This window comes from Danio rerio, chromosome 18 (genome assembly GCF_049306965.1).
Source record: "Danio rerio strain Tuebingen ecotype United States chromosome 18, GRCz12tu, whole genome shotgun sequence".
Taxonomy (NCBI): Eukaryota; Metazoa; Chordata; class Actinopteri; order Cypriniformes; family Danionidae; genus Danio; species Danio rerio.
The window spans coordinates 46,999,791-47,013,042 of NC_133193.1; the positions used below are offsets into that span (position 1 = coordinate 46,999,791).

The 13,252-nt window shown below is 40.1% G+C and overlaps 1 protein-coding gene across 2 annotated transcripts in view; it reads right to left on the reverse strand.

Moving 5' to 3' along the window:
• Nucleotides 1-12,178: 12,178 nt before the first annotated feature.
• The window catches only part of cdon (cell adhesion associated, oncogene regulated), a 76,125-nt gene continuing 75,051 nt past the window's right edge, over nucleotides 12,179-13,252 (reverse strand). For both annotated transcript variants that reach the window (XR_012393564.1, NM_001081628.1), the window contains exon 19: nucleotides 12,179-12,802. Coding sequence is in view for 1 of the 2 variants with exons in the window: in NM_001081628.1 (NP_001075097.1) it covers nucleotides 12,651-12,802 (152 nt within the window). In the remaining variant the exon portion in view is untranslated. The remainder of the gene's footprint in view (nucleotides 12,803-13,252) is intronic.

Below are 13,252 nucleotides of genomic sequence, written 5' to 3' on the forward strand. Positions count from 1 at the left end.
GATTGGAAGTGGTCCAAAACCTCTTCAATTGAGCGTAAAAACTTTTTTTTTTTTGTTACAAATTGACTGTTATTCAAAATTTGCTGTTTACATCCCTCGTTTCTCATTTAGTACTTCAAAATGTGCCTTGTTGATGCTAGAAGTCAGAGGAGAATGGCCAGATTTCGAGGACAGGTTTGAGTTGATAAAAAGGCAACAGTAACTCAAACCACTCGTTGCAACCGAGGTATCCAGAAGAGCATCTCTGAATGCACAACATGTCCAACCTTGAGGCAGATGGGCTACAGCAGCAAAAAAAACAACACCGGGTGCCACTTCTGTAAGCTAAGAACAGGAAACCGAGGCTACAGTTCACACAGGCTCACCAAAATTGGACAATAGAAGATTGGAAGTGGTCCAAAACCACTTCAATTGAGCGTAAAAAAAAAAAAATTTGTTAAAAATTGACTGTTATTTAAAATGTGGTGTTTACGTCTCTCGTTACTCATACAATACTTCAAAATGTGCATTAACTTAGTTCTGTGGGCGCAAATGCCTTGTTGATGCCAGAGGTCAGAGAAGAATGGCCAAACTATGAGGACAGGTTCGAGCTGCGAGAAAGGCAAAGTTACAACCGAGGTATCCAGAAGAGCATCTCTGAACGCACTACACGTCCAACCTTGAGGCAGATGGGCTACAGCCGCAAAAGACAACACTGGGTGCCACTCCTGTAAGCTAAGAACAGGAAACTGAGGCCACAGTTTGCACAGGCTCACCAAAAGTGGACAATAGAAGATTGGAAGTGGTCCAAAACCACTTCAATTGAGCGTAAAAACTTTTTTTTTTGTTATAAATTGACTGTTATTCAAAATGTGGTGTTTACATCCCTCGTCACTCAAACAATAGTTCAAAATATCCATTAACTTAGTTCTGTAGGCGCAAATGCCTTGTTGATGCCAGAGGTCAGAGAAGAATGGCCAAACTATGAGGACAGGTTCGAGCTGCGAGAAAGGCAAAGTTACAACCGAGGTATCCAGAAGAGCATCTCTGAACGCACTACACGTCCTACCTTGAGGCAGATGGGCTACAGCCGCAAAAGACAACACTGGGTGCCACTCCTGTCAGCTAAGAACAGGAATTTGAGGCTACAGTTTGCACAGGCTCACCAAAATTGAACAATAGAAGATTGGAAGTGGTCCAAAACCACTTCAATTTAGCGTAAAAACTTTTTTTGTTTTGTTTTGTTACAAACTGACTGTTATTTTAAATTTGACATGTACGTCCTCGTTTCTCATACAGTACTTCAAAATGTGCATTAACTTAGTTCTATGGGCACAAATACCTTGTTGATGCCACAGGTCAGAGGAGAATGGCCAGACTTCAAGGACAGGTTTGAGCTGATAGAAAGGCAACCGTAACTCAAATAAGCACTTATTACAACTGAGGTTTTCAAAAGCATCTTTGAAACTACAACACGTCGAACCTTGAGGCAGATGGGCTACAGCAGAAGAAGACCACACCGGGTGCCTCTCCTGTAAGCTAAGAACAGGAAACAGTTAAGGCTCATAAAGGCTACAGTTCGCACGGCTCACCAAAATTGAACAATAGAAGATTGGAAGTGGTCCAAAATCACTTTAATTGAACGGAAAAACTTTTTTTGTTACAAATTGACTGTTACTCAAAAGGTGGCGTTTATGTCCCTCGTTTCTCATACAGTACTTCAAAATGTGCATTAACTTAGGATGATGGAAACCTACTCGCATTCAACTCAATAACTTACACAGACCTCATCCATGTTTACATCTCTCCGATCTGATGAATGACAGTCATATCTGTCCCTGAATATCTGTGTAGCTAAATATTTTGTTTGTAGTTCACCACCAAGAAAATAACTATCCCTTAGTGTGGGAAATAAACAGCTCTTGGCCTTGAGTAATGGATCCATAAAACCACCATGTCTGGGCTTCTATGCTGCAATAGATCAGTCAGGAAACCAGAAGTACCGATATAAATATTGGTCACATAACTCAGTTATTTTTATGGTGGGGAATTCAGATTTGGCCATAGCTAAAGCAATGGGAATCCACCGCAATTGTAGCACGTCCAAAATGATATGTCTACAAATTATAAACAACACATTTCACTGGGGGAAGGGTTCCTATGTATTTTTTCAGATTAGTTACTAATATTGATGACTACATCATATTGATTCTACTACTAACCAGGTACTGCAGCAGATGGACCTGGGAAAATAAACACTCCCATCCTATAGGCAAACCACAACCCTAACCTAAACCCCTAATCAGAGGCAAAAGATAGGTTGATAAATCTTAAAGCTACTAAGGTTAATGTTAAAAATAAGTAAATGAATAATGGATTTCACTTGGAAACAGCATCAAGTTGTGATCGGAAAATCTTGAGAACTCTGACTGAGGTAACAGCTAGTTCTGTCAGCATGTATAAGTGACTTGTCATCATTGGTCTAATTATGTACAGGAGCATATACATGTGGAACACATAAGTCTGACCTTAGGAAAGACAGAAAGCTTGTAAATTAACTTTACGAGGGCATCATCCCTTCCACTCCACCGGAATATTGTGATAGCCGTTCATAATTTAAACCCCATATGGTATAACAACCCAATCATCAGCTGATTTGGGAAGTCTACTTACATTTCCTGTTGGCCCAAAAGATCATGGTCAAGAAAATGGAGATTTATTTGTACAACACTGATTATGAGGCTGAAATTTGCCTAAAATAATAGAGGTCTGGGGCAGGGCCAGAGTCCCGGAGTCTTTGTGTGGTTTTGTAACCTCTCTTGGATAAACGGCCTGGAAGCCGAGTCAAATCAGGCCACTCTCAGAAAAAGAGACACGGAAAGAGAAAGAAAACGCAGCCTAATTCATGAGTGTTACATTCATTCAGGGTGTGCCAAAGAGACAGCCGAAGAATGGTGGGCGGAGGAGGGGGTTGGAGAGGGCGCTAACAGGTCCACTCAAAGACTGGGGGAGGAATTTTGAGGGCGGACAATGGACACATTTGTTCCCATAGTGCCCTTATTAAGGGGTCCGAGTCCCTTGCAGAAGACAACAGGACAGGGTAAGTAGAGATCGACTTCAGACAGAGGCAGGTCTTTATCAGGAGGTTCTCAACCCTATCTTCATCTCATCAAATGACCTGAGACCTGTCAGCATCTCTTCTTTTCTTTCTTTATGTCACAGACAACCTATTCTTTCTTAATGTCCTTTTCCCATCAATTGTTTCTAGACTCTATGTAGTGCAGGGATGGCCAATGTTAGCTCTGCAGGGATTTTACATTTAGTGTGCTTTGCTGTTCCCCCAATGACGGTTGTATTTAGGGGCAAGGTTGGGTGGCACGTCTTCTTTTTAAAATTGTACATTTTTGTTTGACTGAACTCAGGCTGAACAGGATATTCACTGTAGGGGACAATTTTGTAGTTTCCTATTTGCTTAAATATTGTAAAAATCGTAACTTTTTGATTTAGTGGCTAAATCGAGTGAATTCATACGATCTCATTTGTACAATTTAGTGTGATTTGCTGTTCCCCCAATGACGGTTGGATTTAGGGGCGAGGTTGGGTGCCACGCCTCCTTTTTAAAATTGTACATTATTGTACGACTGAACTTGTATGAATTTGTATGAATTAGCCACTAAACTGACAAAAAGTATAATAATTAAGTTTCCTCATGAGATCAGCCTGAACAGGACAATGACTGTAGAGGACAATTTTGTAGTTTTCTATTTGCTTTAATATTGTAAAAATCGTAACGTTTTGATTTAGTGGCTAAATCATGTGAATTCATACGATCTCATTCATACAATTTAGTGCGATTTGCTGTTCCCCCAATGACTGTTGGATTTATTGGCGAGGTTGGGTGCCACGCCTCCTTTTTAAAATTGTACATTTTCGTACTACTGAACTTGTATGAATTTGTACGACTTAGCCACTAAACTGACAAAACGTATAATAGTAATTTTCCTCATGAGATCAGGCTGAACAGGACAATGACTGTAGAGGACAATTTTGTAATTTCCTATTTGCTTTAATATTGTAAAAATCGTAACTTTTTGATTTAGTGGCTAAATCGTGTAAATTCATAAGATCTCATTCGTACAATTTAGTGTGATTTGCTGTTCCCCCAATGACGGTTGGATTTAGGGGTGAGGTTGGGTGCCACGCCTCCTTTTTAAAATTGTACATTTTCGTACGACTGAACTTGTATGAATTTGTACGAATTAGCCACTAAACTGACAAAACGTATAATATTTCATGTTTCCTCATGAGATCAGGCTGAACAGGCCAATGACTAAGGGAAATTTTTGTAGTTTCCAGAGCACCTTTAATATTGTATTTGATTTAATATTGTACAATACTTAACTTTTTGATTTAGTGGCTAAATTGTATGAATTTGTACAATCTCATTCATACAATTTAGCTCAATTTTCTCATCCGCCAGTGACGGTTACATTCCACACCTCCTTTTTAAAATTGTACATTTTCGTTTTATCTCATTTGTACAATATAGTATGATTTGCTGTTCCCCCAATGACGGTTGGATTTAGGGGCAAGGTTGGGTGCCACGCCTTCTTTTTAAAATTGTACATTTTCGTATGACTGAACTTGTATGAATTTGTACGAATTAGCCACTAAACTGACAAAATGTATAATAGTGTTTCCTCATGAGATCAGGCTAAACAGGACATTGACTGTAGGGGACAATTTTGTAGTTTCCTATTTGCTTGAATATTGTTTTTGCTTTAATATTGTAAAGTTCTTAACTTTTTGATTTAGTAGCTAAATTGTATGAATTCGCACGATTCCATTCATACAATTTAGTATGATTCGCTCTTCCTCCAATGACGGTTGGGTTTATGAGCGAGGTTAGATGTCACGCCTCTTTTTTTAAAATCATACATTTTCATACGACTGAACTTGTTTGTACTGGCAACTTAACTGACAAAACATATACTAGTTAAGTTTCGTCGTGAGATCGGGTTGAACAGGACAATGACGGTAAGGAAAAATGTTGTTCTCAGGAGACACCTCCAGTGGTTAGTTCCTATAACTGAGTTCCAATAACTGGTCATTGAGAGCCACTTTTGATAAGGGGTAGAACTTAAGTATCAAAACAAATGTTTTTAGTTCCTTGTCAAAAATATACAATTGTCTTGATCACGTTTACACACTTTTTTTAATCAGTTCTTGTATTTCCTGTTTGTAGTACAGGAATACCTTAGTGGCTCAAGCTATACAGGACACCCCTCTAAAACACATCTTTACAATGTTAAAGCAAAGACCTAAAGGAAAAGTTCCAGAATCACTGAGCGATCTGATATGGTTTCTGGGCCTATCTATGCCTGTTGTTTAGATCCTGGCTTTGGTTATTCAGCTGAAGCCCAATGGAACAGAAGGGAAATTTTTAAAGACCAGACACCGTGAGCTCAGCCAGGATTCAAGAAACCACCTTGAAGTGGACCAGACTGTGCGCTAAACGGTTTGCCACAATTTGGCGACAGTAAAACCTCCTGTCTTCCCTCATCATCATTTTTTTCCTTTCCAACCTAGAATGACAGATGGAAGCTTCATGATTTCAAAGGGTTTTTGTGGGGAATAACCAGCAGGCCTGGGTGTCTGGTGGCAGTGTTGGCTCAGTAATGGGTGGATGGTGATGGGATTTACTTAAGACTGGTCAGATTAAAAGCTGACGCCTCTTTAGACACCATCTACAACACCCAAACTACATCACTCAAGTCATGCGTGGGCAAATAATAATGTCATATCATAGCAAAGGCATAACTTATGACAATTAGGTCACATACCATCACCCTCTTTTTCATCTCTTTTAATAGCTTTTTACATAAAGGTCGGTCAACTGTGAGCGAAATCAAACTTTAATCAGTGTTAAGTGCTCATATGATAAAAATCTGGATCCTTTGCTACATTTTGATGACTACGATTTAGCCCCAAACTCGCTTATAGAACATTAGCAAACACTTTAACAACAACAAATGCTACATACCTTGCAATTGCTGTGTTTGTAAGTGATTGCGTTTAATCTACACCTACCGTGTATAATGTCATCATTTGCAAAGACTCTTGTTTTTAGGTGTTTACACGGCTGCTGTGCCCATGATTTGAAGCCCAATTTCAGATCTAGGTTATGTGTTTTCAGTCAATAAAATGTTATTGTCATGTAAACACAAAAAAAGTTGACTTGTTTTGGCTGAAAACAGTGTAAAGGGCCTCTTATAATAATAATAATAATAATTCCTTACATGTATGTAGCATTTTTCTGGACACTCAAAGGGCTTTACACATATTCAAGGTGAATCTCCTCATTCACCACCAGTGTGCAGCATCCATCCGGATGATGTGATGGCAGCCATATTGCACCAGACCACACACCAGTGCGAAAGGTGGTGAAAAGGAGATGGACAGAGACCAGTGGGCAAATTTGGCCAGGATTAAACCCCTACTCCTGGGATTTCTAACATCTCATCCAAAAGACAGCGCTCACTGAGCAGTATAGAGTCCCCATCAATATACTGGGGCGTTAGGGCCTACACAAACCGCAGGTTGAGCATCCCCTGCTGCTTTCACTAACACCACTTCCGACAGCAACCTAGCTTTCCCATGTGGTCTCCCATCCAGGAACTGACAGCTTCAGTGAGGTGACCATGTGAGAGTTGCAGAGAGTTGACTGCAGGCAATACTACATACAATATACTACATACAGACATGTAAACAGAAGTGCTTAGTTAAGACACGGCCCTATTTAATATGCTTTGCATTCATCTGTTAGCAAGAAACCTTACTTCAGATTCACACTCCTTGACGGAGGGTGTGTCTGAAGTTAGGGCTGACGTGATCATCATAGCAGCATCAGCCAATGAAATTAGTCTGCAATCAACTACTTTTTGCATAAATCGATCTGATTGGCGGACACTTCCATTGTTGCTTAAAAAGTTAACACATTCTCAAATTCTACAGCGAGCAACTCCATCTGAAGCAACGCCAACGCAATCACAATTCAGTCTGGCGATTCTTGGCGTCACCGGTTTAAAGTGAACAGGAAGCGCTGACGCTGATGCCCTGTGTAAAGTGTGTGATAAAGTAACAATCAAATGTCAAATATTTTGTTTTTATGTGACTTTACAGGAAGAAATCACTAAAACCTTTTTCAGATTACTTTAAGGTGCGTTTTTGTCAATCAAAGCGTAAAATAAGTCTAAAAATGTCAATTGTTGACCACTTTCTGAGGTAGTAACCATGTGGCAGAGTTTAGCTCCATCTTGCTTCAACACACCTTCCAGGAAGTTGCTTGATTTGCTGGTTCAGGTGTGCTTGATTAAGGTTGAGGCAAAACTCTTCAAGACACCGGCCCTCCAGGACAGAGTTTGGACACCCCTGACCAACACCCTACACCCTAAATCCTAGTTCCCACACTCTGTTATTGCTAAACGAAGTGTGCACACCAAATATAAAAATTTATCAAAACAATTAAGGGAAAGCTCACTGTCCACTTAGGTTTCCTCTGGGTTCTCCGGTATAGGTGAATTGAATGAACGTAGTGTATGAGTGCACGTGTGAATTTGAGAGTGTATGGTTGTTTCCCAGTAATGGAATAGCATCCGCTGTGTAAAACATATGCTTGAATAGTTGGCGGTTCATTCCGCTTTGGCGACACCTGATAAATAAGGGACCAAGCCGAAGGAAAATTGATGAAAAGATTTAATGAAATGCTTTAAATGGACGGGGGATGATATTTGTTTGTATCTACAAAAACAACACATCTAAACCATTCTGCAGCGTCTGTCTGAAATCAGCTGTTAAAAGACCACAAAACATGACCATGCATCATCCAGCCTTTTGGCAATCTGCTTATGTAGACAGTCACGTCGAGTCCAAACCACATCTGAAGCGGAAACATGGAGACCACTATGATGAGCTCCAGCCAAACAAAAACACCTCAACATGACCAGCGCTCTTCAACACTGCCTGTGATGGTCAAAGGTCATTCAGGCACTCTAATGTTTGTTTATGGTTGACAAAGAGACGAAGAGAGGAGGCGTGGCTGAGAGATCCCCAGGGATGACTTCAAAGATCTTCAAAGTAATCCTGAACTCTCTTCAGGCACACCATGGACTGCATTATTGAGTGGGAGTAAATCTAACTGTGCTTGATTAAAGCCATAAAAAACAAATATTTCTCAAGGATGCAAGTTTGCCAGCTTCCAAGGTTGGAAGCATCCTATTAGGAAGGTTGGTCGTTGGGCTTTGTTGGTCCAGCTAGTTTGGTTTGGTGTGTTCCACATGTTGCCTCTCGTCTGAGCTTGTTAGCCTGCTTGTAAGCCGGCAGCTAGCTCACTGCAACTCTCACAACTCTCACTGCACCTGGTCAGTACCTGGGTGGGAGACCACATGGGAAAGCTAGTTTGCTGCTGGAGTTGGTGTTAGTGAGGCCAGCAGAGGGCGCTTAACCTGTGGTCTGTCCGGGCCATAATGCCCCAGTATATTGATGGGGACTCTATACTGCTCAGTGAGTGCTGTCTTTCAGATGAGATGTTTAATCCTGACTCTCTGTGGTCGTTAAAGATCCCAGGATGTCCTTTAAAAAAAAGAGTAGGGCTTTAGGCCTTGCATCCTGGTCAAATTTACCCATTGGCCTCTGTCCATCATGGCCTCCTAACCCTCCCCTTATCCTAATTGGCTTCATCACCATGTATCCTCTCCACCAATCAGCTGGTGTGTGTGGTGTGCAGTCTGGCGCAATATGGCTGCCGTCGGGTCATCCAGATGGATGGTGCACACTGGTGGATGAGGAGACTCCCCCCCCCCCCCCCCCCCCAAAAAAAAATGTGTAAAGCGCTTTGAGTGTCCAGAAAAGCGCTCTATATAATTATAGGGAATTTATTTTTGATTCCGCATGTCAAATCGGCTAACTAGAGCACTCTGACTGGGTATTCGCCAACGAATCAGAGCATGTGAATGACGTAATTAAGTGACAGCAAGTAAACAATTCAGGCCAAGAAGGAACATAAAGAAGCCTGACTGTAAGTTGGGTGAACCACATATTTCGCAGAGCTAACAGCAAGACAGTTTCTTCCATCGTGACTAGTGTGGCGCGGATGCTAGAACCAGCCTTTGCACATGTGCGACGTTGTAAATTGTATACCAAGTGTAATCGGGCATCAAGACCTGACAGTGTAAATGGAGCCTATGAGAATATTCATCCATGATTGATAGTTTAACAGCCATATAGTGAGGTAAAGAGCTCAATATTTATGGACAGACATAATAATACTTAAGATTGCGCGATTGCACACCTAAATTCAGACGACGGCGCTCACACCAGCTAAACGTACCGAACTAAAATGGAGGTATTATGAAGTTGATATGACTAGGGATGGGTACCGAAATTCGGTACTTCATCGGTATCGACTGAAGTATCAAAATCATTTCAAAGTTGGGTGAACCACATATTTCGCAGAGCTAAAAGCAAGACAATTTCTTCCATCGTGGCTAGTGTGGCGCGGATGCTAGAATCAACCTTTACGTATGAGCGACGTTGTAAATTGTATACCAAGTGTAATCGGGCATCAAGACCTGACAGTGTAAACGGGGCCTATGAGAATATTCATCCATGATTGATAATTTAACAGCCATATAGTGAGGTAAAGAGCTCAATATTTATTGATAGGCATAATAATACTTAACGATTGTGCGATTGCACACCTGAGTTCAGACGACGGCGTTCACGCTAGCTAAATGTACCGAACTAAAATGAAGGTATTATGAAGTTGTTGACGATTAGGGATGTGTACTGAAACTCTGTACTTTATCAGTATCGGTGCTACATTATAAAAGACTGTAGTATCAAAATCATTTTAAAGTTGGGTCTAGGGTTGTAACAATATACCGGTATGACGGTCTACCACGATTTGAACGTGCACGATTATCATACCATGAACAATTTCATATCAACGGTTTTAACCCTTAAAGACCGAGACAGCCGCCCGCGGCTAAAAATAAGTATTGCTTTTAAATGTTTAATAACTTTTGATCCGCTGATCCGATTCATACAATTCAAAGATTGGCATAAAGAAGAGAATCCCAGCTTTCCAGTGCTGTATCACATAACACTACACTGTGACTTTCAGAGGCTCCGGAATCAGTGCGGTTACGTCATCAAAATTTGACCACGCTGATTTGACAAAGAAACGCTCGTCACTGTGACTCCGGACAAACCAGACATGATACATTGATGCATTGTCCCTCCTCCATGCCCAGATTGGTTCAAACTCGCTATATCACAACCAATAAGCATAGGTTTCGCTTTTGTTTGTGGACCAAACAATGAGCTTTTTGAACAACACGGAATGAGAGATAGGCATACATTTATGCGCGGCTAAATAAAACGCAAAAAAAAAAAGTTTTGCATGAAATAATTCTCATACTAAGTACTTTTGCATGCACAGCAGCACAGAAACATGACAAAACAGTGACACAGCAAAGACGAACTGCTGCGCAGACAACCATATCCAAATCCATATCCACAGACAACCATATCCATGCTGGCACATAAAACCTAAGGATGTTCCATATTGAATCTAGTTTTGTTATGTAACTATTTATAGTATAGTAAATATTTATATCTATTTTTTTACTGATGATTTGCACCATGTTTATTTGGACTTTATTTGGACTTTGACACATTATTTATTATTTTCTTATTTTTATTTGTTCATTGTAAGTGGTGTTGTTTATAGTAACTAAAAATATATTATTTGGAAAAAGTCAAATATGCTTCACTGTTCTATTATTTTGTAACATTTGTAACATACCGTATACCGCGAAACCGTCAAACCGTGGTATTGTTTTAGACGATTATCATACCGTAAAAAATTCATACCGTTACAACCCTAGTTGGGTCAACTTTACATATTTCGTAGAGCTAAAAGCAAGACTTCCATATTGTGTGGCGCAGATGCTAGAACCAGCCTTTACGCATGTTCGACTTTGTAAATTGTAAACCAAGTGTAAACACAAGAATCAGATATGGGTCACAATTAAAAGAACGTGTAAACAGACAGGCAAAATAATCACACTTAAGGAAACCAATCGAAATTGGGCATCAAGACCTGACAGTGCAAACGGAGCCTATGAGAATATTCATCCATGATTGATAGTTTAACAGCCATATAGTGAGGTAAAGAACTCAATATTTATGGACAGACATAATAATACTTAATGATTGCGCGATTGCACACCTGAGTTCAGACGATGGCGTTCACACCAGCTAAACGTACCGAACTAAAATGGAGGAATTATGAAGTTGATGATAACTAGGGATGGGTACCGAAATTCGGTACTTCATCGGTATCGGCGCTACATTGTAAAACACCGAAGTATCAAAATCATTTCAAAGTTGGGTGAACCACATATTTCACAGAGCTAAAAGCAGGACAATTTCTTCCATCGTGGCTAGTGTGGTGTGGATGCTAGAATCAACTTTTACATATGAGCGACGTTGTAAATTGTATACCAATTGTAATCGCGCATCAAGACCTGACAGTGTAAATGGGGCCTACGAGAATATTCATCCATGATTGATAATTTAACAGCCATATAGTGAGGTAAAGAACTTAATATTTGTTGATAGGCATAATAATACTTAACGATTGTGCGATTGCACACCTGAGTTCAGAGGATGGCGTTCACGCTAGCTAAATGTACCGAACTAAAATGAAGGTATTCAAGACAATTAGGGATGTGTACTGAAACTCTGTACTTTATCAGTATCTGTGCTACATTATAAAAGACTGAAGTATCAAAATCATTTTAAAGTTGGATCAACTTCACATATTTCGCAGAGCTAAAAGCAAGGCAGTTTCTTCCATATTTTGTGGCACAGATGCTAGAACCAGCTTTTACTCATGTTCGACGTTGTAAATTGCATACCAAGTGTAAACACAAGAATCGGATATTGGTCACAATTAAAAGAACGTGTAAACGGACAGGCAAAAAAATCAGTTATAGGAAACAAATCGGAATTGGGCATCAAGACCTGACAGTGCAATGAGAATATTGAGTCAATATGAGAATATTCATCCATGATTGATTGTTTAACAGCCATATAGTGAGGTAAAGAACTCAATATTTATGGACAGACATAATAATACTTAATCTTTTCTTTATATTATTACAAAACTTTACACGTACAATGGCTAAACTCCACACTTTGTGGAAGAAACAGACAAAAATATAGTCAACAAAATAAACAACAAAGAAAATAAAGGTTTCTCATCCAAAAAAAAAGGCATAAATAATATAAAAGAAACTTTTTTTCTTACAACAGATACATTCATATGAAATAATATTTTACTACTACAAAAAATAAATAAGTCATCTAAAGAGTTTTTTTGTGTTGACTTTTTTTTTAACGTCCTCCCATGATCGGGATCGTTTCAGTCTTTGATTCCACCAATATCTTCATTCGTTTCATCTCCAGCAGTCAGTTAGTGTCCACTTCAAGTCACAACAATGTCTCTGACCATTCCAACACTGGGAGCATCCTTTATTTATTCGACTGCCTCTCTTGTTTCTCTTTTTTTTTTCAGCGTTTATGCGCGTTGTTGAACAATGTGTTCAGATCTCCTGCACGGTGGGCTGGATGAGATCTCCAGTCAGGCTTCCAGTAGAGATCCAGGCTGTTTTCTCCTTACAGTCTAGATCCAGTCCCAGCCGTTCCCAACACACCACAGGACCCTCCGAGTCTTCATGCTGTACCTGCTGAACTCCTGTTACACACGCAGCGAGAGAGAAAATACTAAATTATACACCAGTACGCAGGAGTCTAGTCAGGTCAAATAATATTGCATGATGGGTAATTTACAGTTTGCCAATGCAGTAATTTCCTGAAGAGCCAGAAGAAACACAGACTTTCCTCATGCGGAGTGAATCAGAGAGCTCTTTATACTGCAGGTTTCACTAAGGCAAGACTTTCACCTCTTTATATTGAGTCAAGAGTGGCTCAGTGGTTGGCACTGTCGCCTTACTGCAAGAAGATTGTTGGTTTGAGTCCTGGCTGGGTCAGTTTGCATGTTCTCTCTGTGTTGGTGTGGGTTTTCTCTGGGTGCTCCGGTTTCCCTCACATTCCAATCACATGTGCTATAGGTTAATTGAATAAACTAAATTGGCTGTAGTGTATGTGTGTGAAAGTGTGTGTATGGGTGTTTCCCAGTACTGGG